Raw genomic sequence first — 23,668 nt, 5'->3', positions numbered from 1 at the left:
GTAAAGTGTTGGGAAGTTACGTGAAAGGTGGACCCCTAGGAGTTGCGGGCCAATTTAGTGTAATTGTGTATGAAAACGTGCTCTGATTAGGCACGCCTTCATATATCCGTCCCGCCACGAGTCACCCGTAATGACGATAGGCAGTCTTCATTGACCAAAGTGATTGGAAGGACACTACGAGATGGTACGAAATTCCCACCTGCAACGCCCGAATCGGTTGACCTATTTTTAGCGTAGACCGTGGGTCTATAATTAGTGCTAAATTAATAGCTTCCTAATGCATTTAGGCGTTAACCGGCGTGGCCCGGCGAAAGCGTGCTCCTTTATCGGATGAAATAATGTCGAAATGTGGTCTTCCCTTTGCTTCCAGGCACTGCTTGGCGCACAACTAGTCATTACGCTGATCATGGTCAGCGTAATCCAGAAGCTTAGCCCGCACTTTTCGCTCGCCAAATGGATACTCTGTTCGACCGGGCTGACACGGTACCTGCACCCGTCGGACGACGAGCTCCGGAAGCTATCCGGTGTGCCGCGGGAAAAGACCAAAGCGAAAAAGGATAAGCGAAATGGCCAGCAGGCTAATGGTGACAAAACAGGCACATTTCACGTTCCCCGCAGCTTGGACATTCAGCTGGACACGATACCAATTGCATCGTACGACATCGTGCATTTGCGGTTCTACACGGAATATCAGTGGCTGGTCGACTTTAGCTTATACTCTGCCATCGTGTACACTATTTCTGAGGTATTTCAAGTGCTGCACTTGAGCTCCCGGATGCCGGTTTCTAACGGGATTTCTTTCGATTCATTTTAGGTTTATCACTTTTTCTTCCCGCTCAAGGAGGAAATTAATCTAAGCATGCTGTGGTGCCTTCTGGTTGTATTTTTTGCATTGTATCCTTTTCAACACAAAACGGAAACAAATCGCCGCACACTTCGTGTTGCACACTTCTTTGGCGTTTGATAAAGTTCCTTAACATAAATGATTTTACAGTAAACTTTTAGCTTCACTCACCGTGCAGTACTTCCAAAGCGAAGAGTCGATAGGAGAACGTTCGACCTGCATCGTGACAGGGTTGGTGTACCTGTTGATTGCCATGATGATTCTGATCGTGCCCGAGCATACGCTGGAAGTCGGTCTCGACAAAGCATATCAAAGCTTCAACCAAAGCGCTTCCAGCTTCCTCGAGGGACAGGGACTCAATTCTTCGTATGTAATCGCCTGCAATAACATGACCAAATGTGACCGTAATGATTGCAACATTTTCCCTCATTGCAGTGGACCAGCATCTAAGATAGTTGTTAAGTTTTTCATCGCAGTCAGCTGCGGCATCCTTGGTGCGCTTTTCACCTTCCCTGGACTGCGAATGGCGCGTATGCATTGGGACTCGTTGAAGTGGGTTGACTCTCGATTTTCACAACTTTGAACTGCTTAACGGATCAAGTATCTTTTCGTTGTAGATTTTGTAAAGATCGCGTGTGGCTGAAGCTACTCCTTAACGTCAGTTTCGCAATGCCATTCCTCTTGGTTATCCTGTGGGTGAAACCGTTGGCCAGAGATTATCTCACTTCGCGAGTGTTCTCCGGCATGACTGCTCCCATGTGAGTCAACATTAATTAAATGCCGTTTCGAACGACCCAAATAACTGACAGTTATGATTTTCTCGTCAACAGCCTCTCAACCGAAGCGTTCGAAACCATGCGGCTTGCGGCCGTTGTTGTGGCGGTGGTTCTCCGGTTCCTGCTGATGCCCGTCTACCTGCAGGCCTATTTGAATCTCGCCTACGAGCGGGTGGAAGAGCAGAAAAAAGAAGCCGGTCGCATCACGAACGTTGAGCTGAAGAAAAAGATCACATCCATCTTCTATTACCTTTGCGTCGTGACGCTCCAGTACGTGGCACCCATCCTGATGTGTTTGTTCTTCGCGCTGATGTACAAAACACTCGGCGAGTACACCTGGTCGGGCGTCTTAAAGCAGTCGATGCCACTGGACGAATGTTCCGCCGAGCTGGAATACGAACAGTCGCTCCTAGCGACGATCGAAAAGGCGACCGTAGAAACGGCCGAGTTTGCCGGGGTCACTCCGGAAGGTGAACCGACGACAGTGGAGCCGAACATTCTTACCACCGCCCAAAGCTTCCAGCTGTCGATGCAGAGCCTAAAATCAGTGTTCACCAAGGACGTGTACCGCGGTCTGTTCGGCTTTGCCACGTGGTGGAGTTGCTTCATTTGGTTTGCGGCGTCCTCGCTCGGTATGGTCTATCAGTCATACTTTACCAAGTCGTGAAGCGTTCCGGTTTCGCAGCGACCGACGATCTCCTAGCCGATGTAGTAACACTGTACATACGAAGGACTCATCAACGCCAATCGGTATCGCCACTGTTCGTTTCTCTACATACTTTGTTGCATTTGTTGGGGCCCCCATCGTGTACGGCCGGCATCGTCCATGCGCTCAAGCAACGTCAATCAGACAAACTAGTTTTAAACCCATTCATTGCGCAGCATACTTTGATTTGTTTTTTTGGTAGTGACTCCATTGAAAGGGATGCATTTTGTGACGGCGGGTCTCGTTTCTGTTTTTCGTTGTAGTGTTTATTATGATTTCGTTTTCCATCCTTGTTTCGCTGTGGTGAATCAAGCATGAAAAGTCATTAGGGTAGACAGGATCCACCAAATAAAGTGTCAATAAAAGCGTTTTACTCTACAAAAAAGTTTAATCTTGTGTTAAATTACAAAGCAAATGTACTGCTGAAATCAGTAACTTCGCAGGTTAATCCATTTGAACGTGGTACAAATTTCCGACCTATTTTCAAATGAAAGATCCCTTAAGATTTTTGTTTCATAAACAAACCTTATTAAAAAAATATCATCAATTCTTCGTCCAAGAATAAGAATAAGATTTCAATGTGTGCGCAGAGTAAATCTTTTTGTATCTGTATAATATTTACTTACAATCATTAATTTTTCATTCATTTCGAGTTCAAAACCTACGTCAACGCCTTGGTGAAATCATTCTTGGATTGCGCAATAGAATAAAACTACAATAATTTGAATCGACTGTCCCTTCACGTGTGTCGTATAAATGCCATGTGACTCATGATTTTCCCTTTCCCTTGCCCAGGTAAGCAATATCCAACATTGTGTTGAGTCCAGTCCAGAATGTTTAAAAATATCCTCGTGCAAAATTAGAAAGATGCTGCTAGCATGAGAATTTTAAACCGACAGGTACTTTCCATGGGCACGTTTTTGTTTTCCGTTCACGTGGTTAAACAAGTCCGTTGAGGCGAACAAGTAAGACAAACATGGGTTTAAACTTGGTTGAACTTCTGCAGAGATTGCATTTCCGCCGACGATGACCCCCAGGAACTGTATCTCAAGATCACGAGATTAACCATACATTGCACCTGTTTCTAGTTGCTTCTTTTTCACTCGCATCGACCAATACTTGGTATGTGCCGCGACGCGCACGTCAATGTAAAAGGAAATGTGCAAAAGAAAAGTCCACAACGACAACTCGTTCGGTGCCACCACCATCGAAAAACGATGACGATCATTCTAGATCCTCTGCGGTGCGCGGTGAGCATCATCTTCGGGCCGTTCCAACATTCCGTCACTATTTTCGTCACCTCCACCGCGGACCGCAGAGACCGGCTTGTGACATAACGCGGGCCGAAACTATTTTAAGCCCCCGTTCGGAGCGGCCAAGTCTTTAGTCTTCACTGAAACAGCAAAGCGATCGGTTCGCAACAAACCCAGTACAGCCAGCCAGCCAGCCAGGGGGCCTTGGAGATTCAGTGCGTAAACCGGTGAATCATTCGTGATAGAGCACGTGGTGACAATCTCTCTATTAGTTCGAGGATAAGAAAAAGTGTATTAAAGGTGCGTGAAATTATCGATTTTTATGAAGATGCGTTGGTTGAATTCGGTTTCCCGAGATTTTCTTTCCTGCGTTCCTGCCCACTCACTGGCCAACTCATCCGGTTGACCTTTTGGGGCGGTGATGGGGCGGATAAAAATAGTTTTCCGCACGTTGCGTGCAGTTGGCTAAAAATGTAAACGTACAATGTCTTTTCCCGCACTTCCCAGCAATGGCAAAGACACCGGCAGTTGGTATCGATCTCGGCACGACCTACTCGTGCGTCGGCGTGTTCCAGCATGGCAAGGTGGACATCATCGCCAACGATCAGGGCAACCGCACCACACCCTCGTACGTGGCGTTCACCGACTCCGAGCGGTTGATCGGCGACGCGGCCAAGAACCAGGTGGCCATGAACCCAAATAACACTATTTTCGGTAAGTCGGGGGGTTTTTTTTTCGTTTTTTGCACTTGGCCCTAACCTCAAATCGAATGATGGTCGACAACGGTTCCTCGTTTACAGATGCCAAGCGGTTAATCGGACGCAAGTTTGAAGATCAGACCGTGCAGAGCGACATGAAACACTGGCCGTTCGAGGTGATCAGCGACGGCGGAAAGCCGAAGCTGCAGGTCGAGTACAAGGGCGAGAAGAAGTCGTTCTTCCCGGAGGAGGTGTCCTCGATGGTGCTGACCAAGATGAAGGAAACGGCGGAGGCGTACCTCGGCAAGAGCATCGCCAATGCCGTCATCACCGTGCCGGCGTACTTCAACGACTCCCAGCGTCAGGCGACGAAGGACGCGGGCGCCATCGCCGGGCTGAACGTGCTGCGCATCATCAACGAACCGACGGCGGCGGCCATCGCCTACGGGCTGGACAAGAAGGGCGCCGGCGAGCGCAACGTGCTGATCTTCGATCTGGGCGGTGGCACCTTCGACGTGTCGATCCTGACGATCGAGGATGGCATCTTCGAGGTGAAGTCGACGGCAGGCGATACGCATCTCGGTGGCGAGGACTTCGACAACCGCATGGTGTCGCACTTCGTCGAGGAGTTCAAGCGCAAGCACAAGAAGGACATCACCAGCAACAAGCGTGCCCTGCGTCGGCTGCGTACGGCGTGTGAGCGGGCGAAGCGTACGCTGTCGGCGTCGACCCAGGCCAGCATCGAGATCGACTCGCTGTACGAGGGTATCGACTTCTACACCTCGATCACGCGCGCCCGCTTCGAGGAGCTGAACTCGGACCTGTTCCGGGACACGATGGAACCGGTGGCGAAGTCGCTGCGCGACGCCAAGATGGACAAGGCGAGCATCCACGACATCGTGCTGGTCGGTGGCTCGACTCGTATCCCCAAGGTGCAGAAGCTGCTGCAGGACTTCTTCAACGGCAAGGAGCTGAACAAGTCGATCAACCCGGACGAGGCCGTCGCCTACGGTGCCGCCGTGCAGGCCGCCATCCTGCAGGGTGACACGTCGGAGGCGGTGCAGGATTTGCTGCTGCTGGACGTCACCCCGCTGTCCCTCGGTATCGAGACGGCGGGCGGCGTGATGACGGTGCTGATCAAGCGCAACACCACCATCCCGACCAAGCAGACGCAAACGTTCACCACCTACTCGGACAACCAGCCGGGCGTGCTGATTCAGGTGTTCGAGGGCGAGCGGGCCATGACCAAGGACAACAATCTGCTGGGCAAGTTCGAGCTGAGTGGCATCCCGCCGGCACCGCGCGGCGTTCCGCAGATCGAGGTCACATTCGACATCGACGCGAACGGCATCATGAACGTGTCCGCCATCGAGAAGTCGACCAACAAGGAGAACCGCATCACCATCACCAACGACAAGGGCCGCCTGAGCAAGGAGGACATCGATCGGATGGTGAACGAGGCGGAAAAGTTCCGCAGCGAGGACGAGAAGCAGCGCGAGAAGATCGCCGCCAAGAACTCGCTCGAGGCGTACTGCTTCAACATGAAGTCGACGATGGAGGACGCGAGCATCAAGGACAAGATTCCGGACACCGACAAGACGCTCATCCTGGACAAGTGCAACGCCACCATCGCCTGGCTCGACGGCAACCAGACGGCGGAGAAGGAGGAGTTCGAGCACAAGCAGAAGGAGCTCGAGGCCGTCTGCAATCCGATCGTGCAGAAGCTCTACCAGGGTGCCGGCGGTATGCCCGGTGCTGGTGCCGCGCCGGGTGCCGGTGGGCCACCACCAACTTCCGGTGCCGGTCCGACGATCGAGGAGGTTGACTAAAGACGGTCGCAAGGGTTGAGACAAATAAACAACAGCGACAGTGAAAACTGTGAAAACAAAAATCTCCATTTTATTCATTTAGTTGTTGGTTCTAAAACAATTGTGTTTTGCCTTCCTGTTAGCATTGTTTAGTAGTGGGGGTTTAATGCTTGTTTTGCTACACCGAAATTGGAGTAGATTCCATTGAAACGGCGTTTTTTTCGTTTTTTTCGGGTTAAAAATCATAACAAACCATAACCATAATTTGGAATTTCTTGACACTAAACCAAATCATTAGATTTAATGTATCGTAGAGAAGGCGGCAGGGCACAGGAGCACGCAAAGCTTTAATCTGTTCCATTTTGACTCCTTTTTTTATTATTTTGGTTGTTCCACTGTTGCTGAAGCGAAATTGAAAGCACTTTGCTGCTCGTCCCGTACGGGTTGGAGAGGGTCGAGCTTGTTGGCCACTCTCCTGGAAGAGGTCAAAGCTGGCCCGCTTGTTGTCGTAGTAGTAGTAGTAGTAGTAGTAGTAGTAGTAGCCTAACATCGATGCGATTCGCTTGCACATTTGCATGGCAGGGGGAAAGCGCACAGCAGCTAGAAGGGTCCTTTATGTCCCGCATGTTACATTCGCGTATCCGTTGTCCGGAAAAAAAAAATCCTTTTGTTGTTTCACAAACCTTTACGCCACACCGCGCTCCTTTTTGACACCTTCTTTTCCGCGTTTTGGGGTTACCACAGAATTTACCAGTCCTTTTTGGCGGTTCTACAGTATGCTCGTTTGATTTCGTCTCATTTACGTAAACACTGATTTTCACATATAACTTTATCTCCCTTTTTTTGTGTGTTCAACGATTACCATTCCTTTTTTGCTTCTATAGGTATATCAGTCTATTTTCAATATTAAAGTTATAATATCAATATCGTGTGACGTGTACAGAAAGGGAAAGTGGCCATTGTCCAACACTCCTACCATGTAGTTTCCCTTCAACTTCGGGGTAAATATGGTTTCGAGGAAATTAAAGATCTTTGCGAAACATCGTCACAGAATCTGTTTCCCTTTTTCTAGCTTTGTTGGTTTGTTCACTTCATTACTGCAATTGTTTCTATTAACTTTTCCCTTTTTTTGTTTTTTTGCTACCATCCACCCGAAAGACATGTAGTCGTGATTTTTTCCTTTCTTCGTTTTGTTCCGAACTGAATTATCGATATCGTTTAAGATTGTTTGGAATTCATATTTTAACGATTTTACGAAACGGTGCCGTAACATGGAAGCGAAAAACTCGAAGGTAGGAATTTGAAAAAGACGGTTGAATCTTCGATCAACGTTCGTTGCGCTATTGAATGTGCCGGTTAAATAGGAAGATTAAGTAGGAAGTAAACACGTTGCGTCTTTAAACCGTGGTAACGAACCATGTCAGTAAATACAGTATCGAACGCTGGAAGAAGGCAAAAAGTCAAAGTTGTTTCAATTGGTGAAAACAGAGTACTTTGAACAATAGTTACTGGACAATTCATACGATGCTCTTTAATATAACTCTGTCGAAATGCTACGCCATAGGATTACGTACAACTTGTAATTCAACTTCGCGTGCGCAACTGCACTCACAATTGCGGTTGCGGTCACATTGGATTCGTCTAATCTTACATCCTATTTTGTCTCCGTTACACATGCAAACTCCAGGGAAGAACGGAGAGAAAATGTTGTGAAATTCAAGATTCAAATTGCAATCTTTGCACGAGTAAAAAAAAAAAGCAAAACTGTTGAGCAGTACATTGGAAGAGGCCATAAATTATAACAAAATGTTTATGTAATCTACTATTCGTTAAAATAAGACAAATCTTTTTTTATCCGCCTGCAAAACAATCGACTGATCTTCTTAGAACTAAACGATGCTGATCTTCGAGAACCTAAACACTAACACGTTACTGGTCTCTACAAACCTGCTCCTCATCACATTGCACATCAACAGAACGGTATTCTCTTGGAACATTATCTACTTTTATAAATTAATAGTATTTTTTCATCATCTTTAGAATAATTTTTTAATCAATTCATCCTCCAATCTGCTCCCTCGGGTCCTTCGTTAGCGCGTTGTACTGGGTCACACTTCGCACTCAGCCACAAACACACATTCACATTTATCTCTTTTTATTTCTTTTTTCTCCGCGCACCGTGCTCTTTTCTTTCGTCTCGCGACCAACAAATCCTGATCCTGAGAATCTTATCAATTTTATTATTTGCCTAAGGCTGAGCACGTACATTCGGTTGATGTTTATTACTTTCTTAATATTAATACAACATTTAAGTCAACATGAACGTGCTAATTTACGGGTTTCTGTTTATTTTTGTTTTGTTTGAATCTGTTTCTTGTTTTTTTCGGCTCATTGTTTTATGCTTTTTTTTGTAATTTCGAAACATTCCGCTTTTCGTTTGTTGCCTTTTACCGTTTGTACCACTAGAGCATTCATATCGACATCCTTTCATCCAATCAAACGAGAGTTTCATTGTTGTTGCTTATTGTGGGGGAGCGTTTTTCGGGTCATTTTATTTTAAATTTGTTAAGTCACAGATTCTTCTACAGTTAACCGGATGCTGGTGACATCTTTTATTCTTTTGCTCTACGTAAAAAGACTACTCAAACTTCGAATCAAACTCTGTCGCCTGCCAGCACTTTCACTCTAGTTAGGTTGAAACGTTATGCAAACCGTAAAAAGTGTTGGTACAAAAACGGTTGTCGAACTCGGTTGGATAGATAATGGGACGATGGGGGTCATCGGGGGCAGGGGAGGGAAAAACGTGCACTGACAAAAGCTACCGCAAACTTCGTAATTTCTGTAGTAAGGAATATTTGTGTTATGTGGTTTCTGTTTGTTTCAATTGGTTTTAATCTATGCTACTGGTAATAGATAGCGTTAGAGATTCCTCCCGGCGAGGGCACACACTGTTTTAATGAGAAGTTTCTTGTTAGAGTAATCATAAGAATGATTTTTTGTGCGCCCGACGCACATCATCCGAGGCCGTTAGAATTTGGGGTGTTTAGCGCTTGTAATGTGTGGGTTTTTTTCCGTTACACTGTTCACTACCCTATGCACCCGGACTGGTGTTCGTTTCTCAAATTGTTATATTCCTTAAACTTATAACTTGAAGCTACTAATGGAAAATAAAGATGACTTTGTTCCCTGCATTTCCTCTACCAAAACAAAATGCAATCTTGAAACCTAGCCTCGCTCCAAAAATAAACTTCCTGCGGGGAAAATGCACTTACTTCCGTACTATTGCTTTGCCATTGTTGAGATTTCTCCTGACGTGTGCGTATGTTCGATTTGCTCATGTGTTTGCAAGCTGCTTTTTGTTCTTGTTCGGAAACTAGTTCCTGGTCAAACTGTAGAGACGTCGATTGGTCGGGAGTGGGTTCTCCTGTTTGCTGGTTGTGTTTGCATTGTCACTTCCTGCGCATTTTCTCCGGGTCGTTGAGAAGGTCGCCTCCCCCTTCTTCCGGCCGTGTGAGAGAGGGAGAGAGAGAGGCAAGGATCAGTTCGGTGAAGATTCCCCACTCTTTGTGTTGTCGTATGCCTAGGTTTCGTGTTTCGCTCCTTATCGATGTAAAAATTTCCATAAAATGGTGTCTATATAACATTCGCCTAGCGTCAACGGCTAAGTTCGTCCCTCCGGAAGGCTACGTGTGCGTCCACTACTTCAGCAGCTCCGTCGAGCTGCACGGCCCGTCGAAGCACCCGCCGGTGCTGTCGCTAACCGATCGCTGGCTGAGGTTGGGGGAAAACTGCATTGCAGAAGGGTGAAAGAGAAAGGCTAAGATTAGGCGCACCATCCGGTTTTGCGGGCCATATCGAACGGGCGGATGCTGACTTCCTGCGTTTCGTCCACCGACGGCAGTATGTCGTCGACCGAGTTCGGCGTCATCGGGCTGGGCGTCGTCAGGATGGGCCGGTTCATCGGGCACGATATCACCTCGCCGATGATGATGTTTGGCTTGATCTTCTGCAGCTGCTGCTGCTCCTGGAGCCGCGCCAGGTGCCGCTTCATCTCCTGCCGTAGTTCCTTCTGCTGGATTTCCTGCTCAAACCGACGCATACTGTAGCTCCGCACGGACGAACTGGTGCTGTGTACGGAAGCTAGACTGGGTCTTCGGGAACCTGCGGTCATGGGGGTCGTGGCCGGTGACGGGAGAGTGGAGGGGGAGAAAATACAAAGGGGGAAAAAGACCATTTTCATCCTCTGCCGGCCCAATTACTTATCTTCGATGTGGATGAACCAATGGCGTGTGTCTTTGGTGACGCGTTAGAATTGGTTTCGAGATAGTAAGCAACCATCGAATAGAGTGACAGTGATAAGAGAAGGAAACGATAAAGACACATTCATAGATTTTCCGTGAGATGCTTGCAAGCTGGCAGTGCTACACAAAACAATGCACATATCCTTTACGAACGTAATTAAACAAAAACATAAATCCTAACACAAGCCGTAGAGAAAATATAAATTATAAATTTTTAACTGGATGGCAACAGCGATTCATTATAATTTTATTTAAAAAAAAAACCATTGGAGTTTCAATCTCTTTACTAGTCTCGAGCAACAATTTGTTGTCTAGATTTATTTTTACAAATGTCTTGTTTTTGCAAAAATAAATTTATGTTCAATGAACCAAATATCTCGGAGAGAAATGGAACAATTTCGTTGATATAAGTAACACCACAAACCATGGGAAGAGCAGTAAACAGAGCAAAACATCTTCAATTGCTAATTTGTAGTGATTTTTTGCAACAACATCCGTCCGTTGTTTTAAATGCAATGGTAAGATAATTGTATCACTTTCACAATGGAAATCGAAATAGAAATCAATGCATTTTTATTCTGCGCTGTGGAAAAAAAGCTGCTAAGCAGTGCGGTTATACACAGGAATATTGAACGGTTCAACGAAACGAAATTAACTAAATGAAACATCAGTTTAGTTAGTAGCAACGAGAAGAAAATGAATAAAAATTTAATATAGAAAAATGTGTATTGTGTTGGTCGGAAGCAATATGATAAGAAAATTATCCTGCAGCTCAAGTAAAGCTTCGTGTGAATGCTACTAGTGGCTTAATTGGGAGAAAGAGATTCAATGTTTAATGTATGTTCTACTTAGAAATGTAAATTACAGAAAGGAGGCAAAACTTGTTTGTAAATTGTAGAACATTTTATAACTTTTTTTACAGCCGTAGAATTGAATAGCTAGACGTGAGAGACGTAACAGCCAGAGTAGCCTAGTGTAGAGAGAAAGTGTAAGCGTATGCCAAAAAAGCTAATGTGAAACGTAAGAACTGAAATAAAAACCGCTGGAAAAAAGATAAAACGCAAACCAAGGAGTGGAAAAATAGGGAAGTAGATGAAAGTAACACATGTGATACATTGGAAATAAAGTAGAAAAAACCTATTTAAAAACCATGACAACAGCCTGTGGATGTCAGTATCATTACCAGATTTGTGTGAATGGTTTCGTTCATATTGTTTTTCTTTTCGTTCATGTGTGTAGGTAAATCATTTCGCCATATTGCTTATATGCATGAAACACTTCTGAAATTAGTTCGTCATTTGTAAATGGAAAGAAACGGAAACCATAAACTTACGCTGGCCGCCCGTCGGAGCGGAAAATCATACGGACGGTTAATGATTAAACACTAAATCACAACACTACTACAAACACCCAAAAACACGAAACACAGCTATGCGGGGAAGAAACGTGGAACTATTGTGAAAGGACTGTTTTTTTCTGTCTTCTCTTTCCGGGGACCTTTACGACGTACGGGAATGCGAATGTGTGAAGGACACAATCTTGTTCATCACGGCAGCGAACGTTTATAGCACGCTAAGAAAACGTGACTTGAAAAAAGGAATACGGCCGACTTTGGCACCAAATCCCTATCCTTGACAATTGTTGCGGTGTTTTGTACGTTGCTTCCGGCCAGCTACTTCCCTTTCCGCCCCAAACCGCGCAACCGGGTGCATGCGCAACGTCACGCAAGTGCATTATTTTGTAATCAGTGGCAAAAACAATTTAGCCGCGATTGGCAGGTGTGGCGAATTAGGAACGTTCGGGTTTGCGTGTACCAGTGTTGGGTTCGTTTCATCTCCTCGTTTAGTTTTATTTCCCTACGGCGTGCGTGTTTATGTCCAATTTATCCAACCATGCTGTACAGTAATTGATTGGTCGATACGGTGAATTTTGATGTACTAGTTTTTTGTCTGATTATATGCTTTTCGTGTCTTTAACCGCTATCTGTTGCTCGTTAATTGTGATTTTGTTATGTATAAAAAGAAGATCTAATATTAAATTGCTATTTTGCCATGCTTGTTTTTAAGTATTTAAAGGGAAAATAAACTGTATTCCAAACCAAGTCTTTGGTGAAAAGCTTCTAACACCGCATTGTTTAAAAAATGCTTGAACACAAATATGGTTCAAAAAAGCTGTTTACTTTCAAAACAACCATTTATCAAAACCACACACAATTTGAAGCGTAACTTAATTGTTAAAATATATTTTATTTTTAAAATATTTTAACGAGTCTAGCGAAGAAAACCCTTTTCGATTGCATCGCTTTTAGATCATTTTCAAGTCAATTTCAACGCCCATAGGTGCGTTAAGCGTGTATCACCACGTGTAAAATAAATTTAAAATTTGGTTACAAGTGAATTGCTAGTAAAACAAGCATTTGGTAGTCCTAATCTAATCCCAGTTAATGGTTTTGCACAGTAAATCGTTATGCAAAAAGTCCAATTTCCGTCTAAAACTTGTAAATTTTAGTGATAATCAAATGTATTCTTCTCTGTTTCATAAATATTTATCTGTTATTCCATCCAATCTACATGGCGCGACTGCAATAGTAAACGAAAGTTCTCTTGGCAACCAATAAAGTTGCCGCACCGACCAATTACGCAATCAAAGTTCGATTTTCCTAACCAAGCACCGTGAACGTGGCGGGACGCGTGACACTCAATGCATCCATAAATGCATCAGCCGCAACGAGATGGAAGTAGCTGTTGATTGCACGCATTCGGAAGGACATCCTGCCCAAAGCTCAATTGCCGGGGGCACAATCGACCGTGTAAATCCCGATCGTTTGACACCTACATACATACACGCGGAGTGCTACGGGAGTGCGGTGGGGTAGGACACGATTGTGGAAGAGGAAAGGAGCAGCAACACCACACATCGAATAAAATGAAACCAAGAGAAAGTAAACATCAGAATGTAACGGAAACAGCTAGAACATCGATTCCACACTATACACACTAGGGTTGTGGTGGGAGGGTGCCGGAAGTAGTCCCGGGCGCGAAGGAAATTGGGGCTAGGATGTGGGATATGTGTGTGCGTTTTCCAGGAGCTGGAGTTCCATCTAACATTCGGTAATCAAGTCGGGGTTAACTGCGACACACAACAAGGGACACACAGTGACAGACAGAGAGACAGAGGGATGGTGGAGAGAGAGAGAGAGAGAGAGAGAGAGTGGGGGGAGGGGTCGGGTAGCCTGTGAACGGATGTGGAGTGAATGTGTTTTACCGCAACGTTTGCGACCTCGCAAGCCGGAGTCGGCAGGGCCCCGAGCTCGATGCTGTCGTGCAGATCGTAGCTGTAGTAGTGGTTGGCGAAGCCGGGCTCGCCGGTGCCGTGTCGGTCGTAGTGGTCGTCGTCGTCGTTGTCGAAGCTGGAGTCGTCGTTGACGGACGCACCGGCGTACCGGCCGCCCAGCCGCCCGGCGACGCTCCCCATGGTGCCCGCGGTGTGGCCGCCGGCCTCGTCCTCGCTGCTGCTCGCGCCGCCCTGGTACTTCCGGCGGCCCCCACTGCCGGCGGCGGCGGCGGCCGACGGCTGGCCGATCAGTGCGGTCGCCTTGCAAAACTTGGAAAACAACTTATTGTGCGTTCTGAGCGACGGTATGTCCAGGTAGAGCAGCTGCTTCTGGTGCTCCAGCTGGCGCTCGAGATATCTGGTCATATTGTCGTCGCTCAGATAGCTGCTGGGGTGCTGGGAATCGGTACTAGTGGACTGACTATTTCTAATTGCAGATATGTGACATGATACAAGCAATATGGCGGCAGATCGGGCCGCACCTGTGCGGGAGGTCGAGACCAGGACCCCCTTGGAGCCGTGCAGCGGCGCGCTGGACGACCGCCGATTGCCATAGGAACCGATGGAGCCGCTCGAGCGCTGACTGGAACGAGATGACGGTCTTGCCGACTGTATTGTCAATGGTATCCCTGCGGTGGACCCGGGCACCGGTTGTTTGAATGTGTGTACAAGTGGTTTCCCACGGCAATGCCCGGTTATTTGCGTGTTTTGGTCGAGATGTTGTGTGACGTGTGACGAACGTTTGGTTTCAAAATGGTGTCCCGACGTTAGAAAGAAGGTTAAAACGTTAACGCCGTCGTGTTTTTGTTATTTTGTGTTAATCGGTTAGCATGAAAGTAGAGACGGAAAAAAGTAGAACAAATGAAAACGCGTAAAATTATCACTCAGCGTACTTAAGAACACACACACACACACGCACGCACACACGCGCATACACAGATAGAGTGAGAGAAAAAGAAAAACGAGGCATTAGGCAACGGAAATTCCAACAGGACCATTGTCGAGATGGCTACTGGAGGCCGAGCAGGAAAACGTAAAAGACTTCAACTTAATGATAGGAAATGTGATGGAAAATTAATGCAGAAAGTCGAGTGGAGGGTTTTTTTTTAGAGTGCCATTTTGAAATAATGGTATAGGACTGGTGACCACTGGAGGATGCATCGGGAAGAAACGACCACTAAGCGTCGCGTGGTTTAAGGGCATGCAGCAGTTTTCTCCTTGTCTAATTTCTTGATCTACTTTTTGCGTCATAGGGAATGTTTTCCGTGGCACAATTTAGAGTAAAATGCAGGGAAAAATGAACCGAAATGCAATTGCAGGTTTGAACCAAACCGGAAGGAGTGGAAAGAAAAGAAATCCCGGAAATGGAACCGAAAACGCGACACTACCAAGGTCGACTCGCGATGTGGCACGAGGAAACAGAGAGGAAAAACTAAGAAAATCGCTGGGTAGGCCATCCTTCGTGAAGGGGGCAATGGTGGGGAGGGGACGGTGGTCAAATTATAAAAATAGTCACACGAACAACTGCACATCGAGGAAGTCGCGCTGGAAGCCTACCTGTATCACTGGAAAATAGTATCGGTGGTGCAAGGTTCGCATCGCCGAAGTGCCTAGGTCGAGGGTATTTCGTTTTGCTAAATAAGTGCAGCACCATGCAAATGAGGCCCGCCAGCACGGCAATGCCGCTCGTGACACCGAAGAGCGTCGGAAGATCCGCAGTTATGGAGGCCATGTCTGCGAAGTAGATTAGAATGTTAAATGATTGGCGCTGCCGGAACCGCAGTGATTCCGCTACCGTATATGTGTTCCTTTGTGTGTGTGCATGTGTCACTCCTGAATTGTCCCTGACGTCCTTTTTTACACTTTTCCTTTTTCCTTTTTTTGTAACAGCTGCTAACCCCCCACGGGATAACGGGGAATTTTGCTGGCGGGTTTTTCCTCATTTTTCCGCACAAACACAATCGCACTGTTTCGTTTTCTTTTTTCGGCCTCTGCACTGCCGCGTGTGCCTAGCTGGTTTTGGGCCCCTGCCAGATGTTGTCAAATGTCACGGCATGGGGCGGCGTGGCCCTCCAGTGCACGCCAGGTACCTGCGGGTCGTCCCCAGCAGGTGTCGCACGTAATTCGAACCATTATCGGGCGCGCTAGGCCGTGTTTTGCCGCAGCATCGGATTCATTTTTGCATAAATCAAACACCGAAACTGCCGAACCGGACAGGAGCAGCGCGACCGGTCGATTAAGGTAGGCTCTCTGGGTGCAATTTTTTCGCTTTTAAGCGAGCCTTTTAATGTTTTTTCTGTCGAGTTTTTCGTTCTAATGCTTTCCTAGACAAAAGTACCTAGCCCGCACTAGGTTGTATGATTTTGATTTAAAATTTTTCCGCCCAATGTTAGAACTATATGATGACATGAACATTTTGAGAACTAAAATCTTAGTGACAATTCAATAAAAATATTACATACAATCCTGAAATTCTTGTAACATTACAACAAAAAACAAAGTTTTTAAAAGATGGAAATGATTCATTTCAAGAGATAGTACAGATCAGTGAAAGCCGAACTGCTCCTATACATTAGAGCAGGGGTCGGCAAAGTCCGGGCACCATTTTCCATGCGGCCCGTAAGAAAATTCGAACCTCGAATACCTCACTTGTCTTTACCTGAAAATGCACGATTAAACTGTTAAATCGCCATGTGAAACTGTATACCATACTCTGGCGGTAAAATAAGATCTTTACGTTGAATCACTACATTCAAGTTATATAATTTACGACTCCATCAGGTAAAATATGGTTTCAGGGATAATACAAGAAATTAACTTCAAATACAATGAATATTTTGAAATATCATAGCTTACGTTTATGTTACTTTCTGGGCTTAAAAAATCATGCTAAATTCGAATGAGGCGCAATATCACCTTCAAAACATGAAAAAGTCGTCTAAAGTATCACTTTCATGCTGTTTTTCATCATCTGCTTTAGAGCAATTGAATTAACTCCAGTACAGAAAGTACAAATTACCATTTTATTTTATTAGCAGAACATATTCATCGACCAAAAAGCGACGTTCGTTGTCTAACTATAAAATATAAAAGACGAAAACTATGAAATTCTCTTATTGAATGTTACCAAAACCAATCAGCCAAGTTTCTTCGGAAAGTTAAAGAACTTCCAATTTTTGTTTGTTATGTTAAACTTAAACGAATTGACAATTTAAAAAAAATTGAATAAATGCACAGACTATTTCGACAGTAGCCGGATTTTCCCTTATTTCTCAATTCTGTCAATTCATAGAATCAAAAGTTCTGCCCTGATCTTCCGGTACTTAATTTGTATGCTAGGAGCTTATGTTTCTGTAGAACCGATTTTGTAGCAATAATTCGAACCCAATCGCAACTGGCGAGAACACTGTTTGCTTTTGCATTTGCTGGGAAGCCGTGACCGATTTCCCCCTCGCCTGCCCGTGAGTGACACGAAACCCATCGGTGTATACTTACCCTGTGTGCAGAAGACACGTTTCGTCGGCTTCGAGTAGCTGACGGAGTGGAAACCGGGCGCACATTGACAGATGGCGTTGTGCACGATCTGCTGGCAGAGCGCATGCTCGTCGTTGAAGATGCAAGTTTCATCGTAGAAGCATTGTTCCCCAAGTTTTTTGGCTGCACGGTGTGTTTTTTTTTTTAAATTTTGGAAAAGTAGAAAGAGAAAACAAGGTGAAAAAGGATACACGCGCGAGCGGAGGGGATAAATGCTACGCTCCATCGGAACGCATTCTTCCATGGGGCAGGAGGTAAGGAGGGAGAAGGAAAACACGGGAGGGAAGTCTTGTTTGTTTGTTGACAGCAAGTCGAATTGCTGGCAACCACGGCGGGCCACGGCTCTCTTCCATTCAAAATCTCGTCATTTAACGCTTTGTGATTTTCCTTCCGTAAGTTGAAGGTTGCTTTGATGAGAAGCGCAAAAAGTAAAACACAAATCGCAACAAAGAAGGCACTAATGTTCCATCAGGCGAAACGTGATCCATCCCCGAGCGGGGCGACGGACAATATTGGACGCGAGGACATTTCAAATGTTTACCAGCTCGGAACGGGCGCGCGTGTATGTGCGCACCTACAAATGTGGCTTTTTCTGTGGATAATTTCGAGAACCGGGCTTTGGCATTTGTCCAAAAGCCGAAGCAAAAGTTCGTCCGTTTCATCGTCGTCTGCGGTCAGCTCACCGCACGGTCTGGACATTCACGAGCGCGCCCGGCCAGCGTACGCTAAAAGGTGAAAATAATATAAATGGAACAGGAAAACGGAAACATTCCGCGCTTCCGCTCGGCCCGACCGCACCCCTCGGAGGGGTCGTTTTCTGGGGCAAAGCTGGGAAAGGATCGACTTTGAGTAGTCGCCGAAGACTCGCGATGGGGCGTGGGAAAACTTACGCTTGGCACATCCTTTCAGTACTCCAATCACCACGGCGTAGTCTTTCTCGCAGCTGCAGGTGTTCGTCGTCGGGTCGCAGTAGACGTGATGGAGGGTGGTGTGGCACGTAAACTCGCACGGTGCACCTATGTACCGTCCTTTCGCTGGAAAAGCACCGTGAAAAAGGGGGAAGAGGCAAATGCAAGGAAAGCAGCAATCAGTAAACCGATCGAAGGTCCATTTATTCGCTGATGATGACTGATGGATGTAAATGAATAGACGCACAACGTTATGTAGGTTCAAGTTGATGGAGCATGTTGATACTAAATTCGGTAGTCAGTTATAAGTAGTTTCTATTCTTACTAAATGTATTATTTAAAGGTGGTCCAGTTTACTCTTCAGTTTTTTTATCATTTGTTTTCGTCAAAAAGCATATCGTATTGAAGAGTTGTTCAACCATATTTTCATTTTTTTTTAATATTGCTCTGAAAATGCTACTTTTAACTCTTTTATTTTAGTTAGTTACGTTTAAACTTAGCATTTGTTCTATCCTTCATATGAGGATGAATTTTTTAAACAAAGTTTGTATATATTTCATTTCCGTGTTTTTATGTAATAATACATGAACATTTATGGTCACAGGGTGTTTTCTGCCCTATTCTGTTATTTCAATTATGTTCTTGGTTTAATTTTGGCAATTGCATTATCTAATTTTTCCACGACCTCTTCAAAATGTCAACCAATCAATGATGGAAAATATCATCTTCAATGTAGTTTAAAACAATCGAAACGTACTGCAATAGCCATCGATTATCACTAAAAGTCAACCACGCCGGCAAATGGCCGCCCTTTTCCTTACGTAACCCGGACAGGTTGCGCGGTGTGTAAAAAGTGTTACATGATACGGCCATAACTTCTGCTTTTATTATCACCTTTTCTTGGCACATCTTGGCAGGCGAGCGGGATTTTTATGCTTTTTTTTTGTTTTTGATAAACAGAACGTTGGCCGCTTGCCATCGCCATTTGCCAACCACTCGGCCGTAGTATGTAACGCTGGATGACAGATATTTGGGTCATTTTGGCGAACGCGAATGCCGGGCTGCCGTGCGCCTGGCCAACATTGCCGTCTAATATTGTCATTTTTTAAAACGTACAACGTTGTTACTTTGCCGGCTCCCCCGTGGGTGGATTGGGCAAATGTGCCAAAAGGAATATTTATGGAAACCTTGAGGTGCAGCTTTGCGGGCGCAAAAGTGTGACCTTTTATAGAATTCAATGAAGTTTGCCGCAACGCAGTGGAAAGGGGAAGTAAACAACAAATAGGATGTACATAAAATTACCCTCACCAAATAAATAATCATTAAAAGTTGTACAACAGGAAAGTAAACAAGTAAATAGATAGATAACTTTTGCCTTACATCTCTTTTTCTCTCACCGTTCTACATAATTTAGAACTGGTTATCTGATTTAATAATCGAGCATTTGTGTGTTCGCTATCGTGCAAAATTCATGTTTCCTGATTCACGTTTACCGCAAGCGTGCGAAACACGTCCAATTATCGAGTAATTTAGATGGCGTTTCGCTGACAACACGCTTGTTCCTTTAATGAGCGAACTAACCACAAACCGACCGGGCAACCCCCGAGACCGAGCCTGGACCATGCTTTCGTGCTTTCGACATGCAGCAATAAAACGCAATCATTAAACGCCATCCGAGGCGGAAAGTGACCGGCAGTGAGTGTATAATCACGGAGTTTAAAAGCACGCGGACATGAAAACTCAGAGCAGCCCGCCCCATGGGACCCCTTAACCACCGTCACCCCTGCCCACCGTACCGTTTTCCACCCGGCATACGGGTTTTCGCCCGTTTTACTGGAACGCTCTGCAGCACTGCGGTTACTTGGGCTGTTTAATGTTTGGGAAAACGGCCAAAAGCCAAGCATCCGACGTGAGTCGGACAGGGATGAAAATTGTTTTATGCATGACGGTGACGGGAAACCTCGCTGATGGGAGGAGAATGTGGAGGGGTTCAATGGGGGCAATTAATCAAATTTTCTGATGAACGCAAATTTGTCAAGCTATTTTTGGGAAAAATAAGCCTCGTTCCCCCGGCGAGTCCGGGGGGACGGGACAGAATTTCGCATGAATGGGCAATTTGTTTTGAATTAGTTTCCATTCGGGTTCCAATTTTGCCGCTCTAATCGTGAATTTTCTGCGCAACAACTCATCGGTGTGGTAATGTTTTGTTTCCTTTTTCGAGCTACACGGAAGCATCTTTTCATCCACGAGATCCGAAGCTACTCCGTCGCCGGATCTACCGCTTGTCTCATGGTTTGTATCCGGTACGTAAGGCCAAAAAGACGTTACGCACTAAATTGTATTATTTTTCTGTCGAAACGACAGAGTCGGCCATAGATCAGGCAATGTAGCGTTATTGGATTTACGATAAAAACGAATTTCGAATGTCACCGGTACGCGGGAGGATACTATCTGCATTTGGATGTTTGTTCCTGGTAGCATTTCATTTTCGATCCAGTTTTCTTTTTATCGCCGAATTTATACGTTTTTTTCTTTCCATTTGACATGATTCCGAGAAGGGTACGACATTTGCAAAGGTCAATTTTTATGTTTCCCTCGGTTGGTGTATTGTATTTTTCGTTTATCATGCCTTACCCTCGTCCTGGGGAAACTCACCGCCCAGCGCACGGAAGCGAACCACTTACCGGATTTATTGTTCACGATGTCGTACTCGTCGCCGTAATCGTCGATGTAGTCGTCGTCCTCGTCGCCGAGTGGCGCCGCCCCCACCATTTCCGGCACCGTGCGCGGCTTGGCGGGGAGCGAGGTGATCGCCTTGGTGCCGGTGTGCGACTCGATCGCCAGCGTGACCGGAAGCATCTTGATAAAGACGTACGACAGGTAGAGCAGCGCGAAGGACGACTTGCGCAGGTTGCGGTTTTTGTACTTATCGCTAATGAGGGCGTAGATGATCTTATGGTACAGGAGGTGTTTCTGCTTTTGGTGCTGCTTCACTGTACATCCCCAGACACTGTCGGGGAAGAAACTCACTATCATCTTTGATGGGTTACTGCAGGCCGGGCATTGCGTGATGGCAGACTCATTTAACAACGCATGCAGTGGTTGTAGGCTGTGGCTGATGGTGCAAGGCTCCACCTTAACGCGATGGAACCCGTTCGTTGCACTTTAATGCTGCTGCTGCTGCCGTTGGTGCACTTTGGGCGAGACCGTTCTGTCAGTCACTTCTGTTTGCACCATTCCTCACATTTTTCACTATGTCACACAACTGCTTGAGCTCGTCGAGAAGTCTGTGGTTTAGCAGAGAAGAGCGTTGTAGAATTTGCGCACTTTCATTACACTTATTTCAGGCGATGTGAGCAGAACTTTGCGAACAACTAATCTAAAAATTAATGCTAGATTCTATAAAATATCATAATCGTCCAAACGACTCCATCCAGGTAAAGTATCGAAAATTTTCACTTTTCTACAATGATCAGTTCGCCACCAATCCGGTTTTCATTTTGCAGTTATTTAACCAATAATTGATCACTTTACTTCTACTCTAATACTAGTAATAGGTAAACTTAACCTTCTTACATGTTTTCTACACATCACTTAACTTTCCATAAACCTTTAGATGGTTTATTGAATTCCTTTGCAATGAAAACCCTTCATCCGAATTTTCAATGTTAAAAAGGTTTTAACAGATTCCTGGATTGTATTAAATGCTTAGTATTTTTGCTGATGTTTTGAAAACCAAGCATTAAGGTTACCCGGATTTCTGTTAAAAACCCAAACTCAATAATAAATATAGATCGACACTAAAAACCAACCATAAAACTACTGTTAGTCCTGAAAACTTACAAAAATAAATGTCTATTAAAGTGGTTGCACTCTAACAGATACTTTAAAATCTTATTGCAATCCACAAAAATTCCTTTCAACAAACGTTTAAAAATCTAAAGCAGCATTTGCAGTAAATTCAAATATAGATTTTCTGTATTCAGTTAATTTTTTATAGAAGTTCGACAAATATGTTTCAAATAATCAGTTTACTGCTCAGAAAAAAAATAATTACAAGATTGTCGGGTACAGCACGGACTACGATCGGATAAAATCCGTTCGAATCGAGTTGTCAAAGGTCACTCACATTGAAAAGCGCGGGCAAATCTGGCTGTCAAGTTTCACTCACCTCCTCTCAAATGTGTTCATTTTACCTGCCATTTTGAATATGAACGAAATGAACTCTTTTCGCAAATCCGTTCGTTCCCGTTTGTATGGGAAGAAATCCGCGAGGTTTTAAGCCGCGGATTCTCAACGAATTCGTACATTTGAGAGTTCTTATTTAAAAAAAGAGTGTTTATTGCTTTTCTGAGGATCCTATTTGTAATTTTTTATGAGTTTATCATCATTTTGTATAATTATTGAAATGAATACCAACGACTTCGTTTGAAAAGATACAATCATCCACTTCACGGAAACACTTGAGCGTCTTAGGTATAAACGAAGCTGGAGGCTTCAAAGGAACCTTTGAACATATAAGGTATAAACGCACAGAGTTCATTTTTCACCGACCGTCGAACGGATTTTATCCGGTCGTAGTCCGTGCTCTACCCGTGTTATTATTTTGCATACAATCATAAAGACATCCATGACTTCAAAGGAGTTGTGTGATTTTTACTCAGATTCATGAATGTGAATGATTCATTGCTTTTTAGAGATTCGCGAATCTTTTAATGCGAGACTCATGAATCCCAAAAATGCATCAATTGATAGAAATCTTACGAGAAAAAAAAAATTGGTTGGGTGATCCATTTTTTATGGTCGCATGATCCACTCCAATGAAGGAATCATGGAGAATCGTGAAAGATCCATGAAAGATTCATAAACATTCATTAGGGTTTCGAAAGAAATATAAACGTTTTAAGATTCGAATCCCAAAAGATTCATGAATCCATCTCAATGAATCTTCGGTGAAAGATTCATATGAATGAATCTCGCTAAAAGATTCATAAGGCAGAACACTAGACGTCAATTTTTTTAAATGAATCATTTCCTCAATCATATTTCTAGATTAAGGTAAGTGAAAAACCGGAGATTTCTCTTCCGTGTGAGATCTACTGATATCTCTCCTCCTCAGATTTCCTCTACTGAATCAGATCCCTCTTTCAAGTTTCGTTGATTGAATTAAACAAGCGAGTGGTAAGTACTATGGCAAACATTTGCCTAGCGGAAACTCGGTTTGTTTTCCCGCCCGGTATCGATTACCACTCATAAGTGTATGACCCCGACCCCGCGCACGTTCGCCTGCACGCACGTGACCGCGCGTCAGATGAAAGCTCTTCGCTCCGGCATCAGGATGCTCCGTGCCACGCTTATGTGTGTTCTGCATGACTTCATGACCTTTGCTCCGCGGGCTGGCTGAAGCAGAAAACGAAAAGTGGCTAACGAGCAAAGGAGTGCAATAAGGTTGGCAATCTTTCGAAAATAGACATGAAACTGAAACGCACACACATTCGCACACGCGA

The 23,668-nt window shown here is 45.0% G+C and overlaps 3 protein-coding genes across 3 annotated transcripts; 2 read left to right on the top strand and 1 right to left on the bottom strand.

Annotated features, from left to right (window-relative positions):
* Window positions 1-10: 10 nt before the first annotated feature.
* On the top strand, window positions 11-2,705 carry LOC131292463 (transmembrane protein 161B). Its single transcript, XM_058320827.1, has 7 exons — window positions 11-184; window positions 371-745; window positions 815-894; window positions 995-1,210; window positions 1,280-1,396; window positions 1,462-1,602; window positions 1,675-2,705. The coding sequence occupies exons 1-7, from the start codon at window positions 182-184 to the stop codon at window positions 2,285-2,287; spliced, it is 1,545 nt and encodes a 514-aa protein (XP_058176810.1). The 5' UTR covers window positions 11-181; the 3' UTR covers window positions 2,288-2,705.
* Window positions 2,706-3,754: 1,049 nt separating this feature from the next.
* On the top strand, window positions 3,755-6,133 carry LOC131281674 (heat shock 70 kDa protein cognate 4-like). Its single transcript, XM_058311021.1, has 3 exons — window positions 3,755-3,879; window positions 4,087-4,293; window positions 4,380-6,133. Exons 2-3 carry the CDS (start codon window positions 4,089-4,091, stop codon window positions 6,104-6,106), a joined length of 1,932 nt encoding a protein of 643 aa, XP_058167004.1. The 5' UTR covers window positions 3,755-3,879; window positions 4,087-4,088; the 3' UTR covers window positions 6,107-6,133.
* Window positions 6,134-9,783: 3,650 nt separating this feature from the next.
* On the bottom strand, window positions 9,784-21,197 carry LOC131281551 (uncharacterized). The gene is made up of 7 exons (XM_058310893.1): window positions 20,846-21,197; window positions 18,144-18,287; window positions 17,215-17,376; window positions 15,277-15,453; window positions 13,758-14,348; window positions 9,960-10,246; window positions 9,784-9,873 (listed from the first exon to the last, which is right to left on the bottom strand). Exons 1-7 carry the CDS (start codon window positions 21,195-21,197, stop codon window positions 9,784-9,786), a joined length of 1,803 nt encoding a protein of 600 aa, XP_058166876.1.
* Between the last annotated feature and the right edge of the window lie 2,471 nt (window positions 21,198-23,668).

Source organism: Anopheles ziemanni, chromosome 2 (assembly GCF_943734765.1).
Source record: "Anopheles ziemanni chromosome 2, idAnoZiCoDA_A2_x.2, whole genome shotgun sequence".
In the NCBI taxonomy this organism is placed as follows: domain Eukaryota; kingdom Metazoa; phylum Arthropoda; class Insecta; order Diptera; family Culicidae; genus Anopheles; species Anopheles ziemanni.
This window is presented reverse-complemented; position numbering and strand designations above follow the sequence as displayed.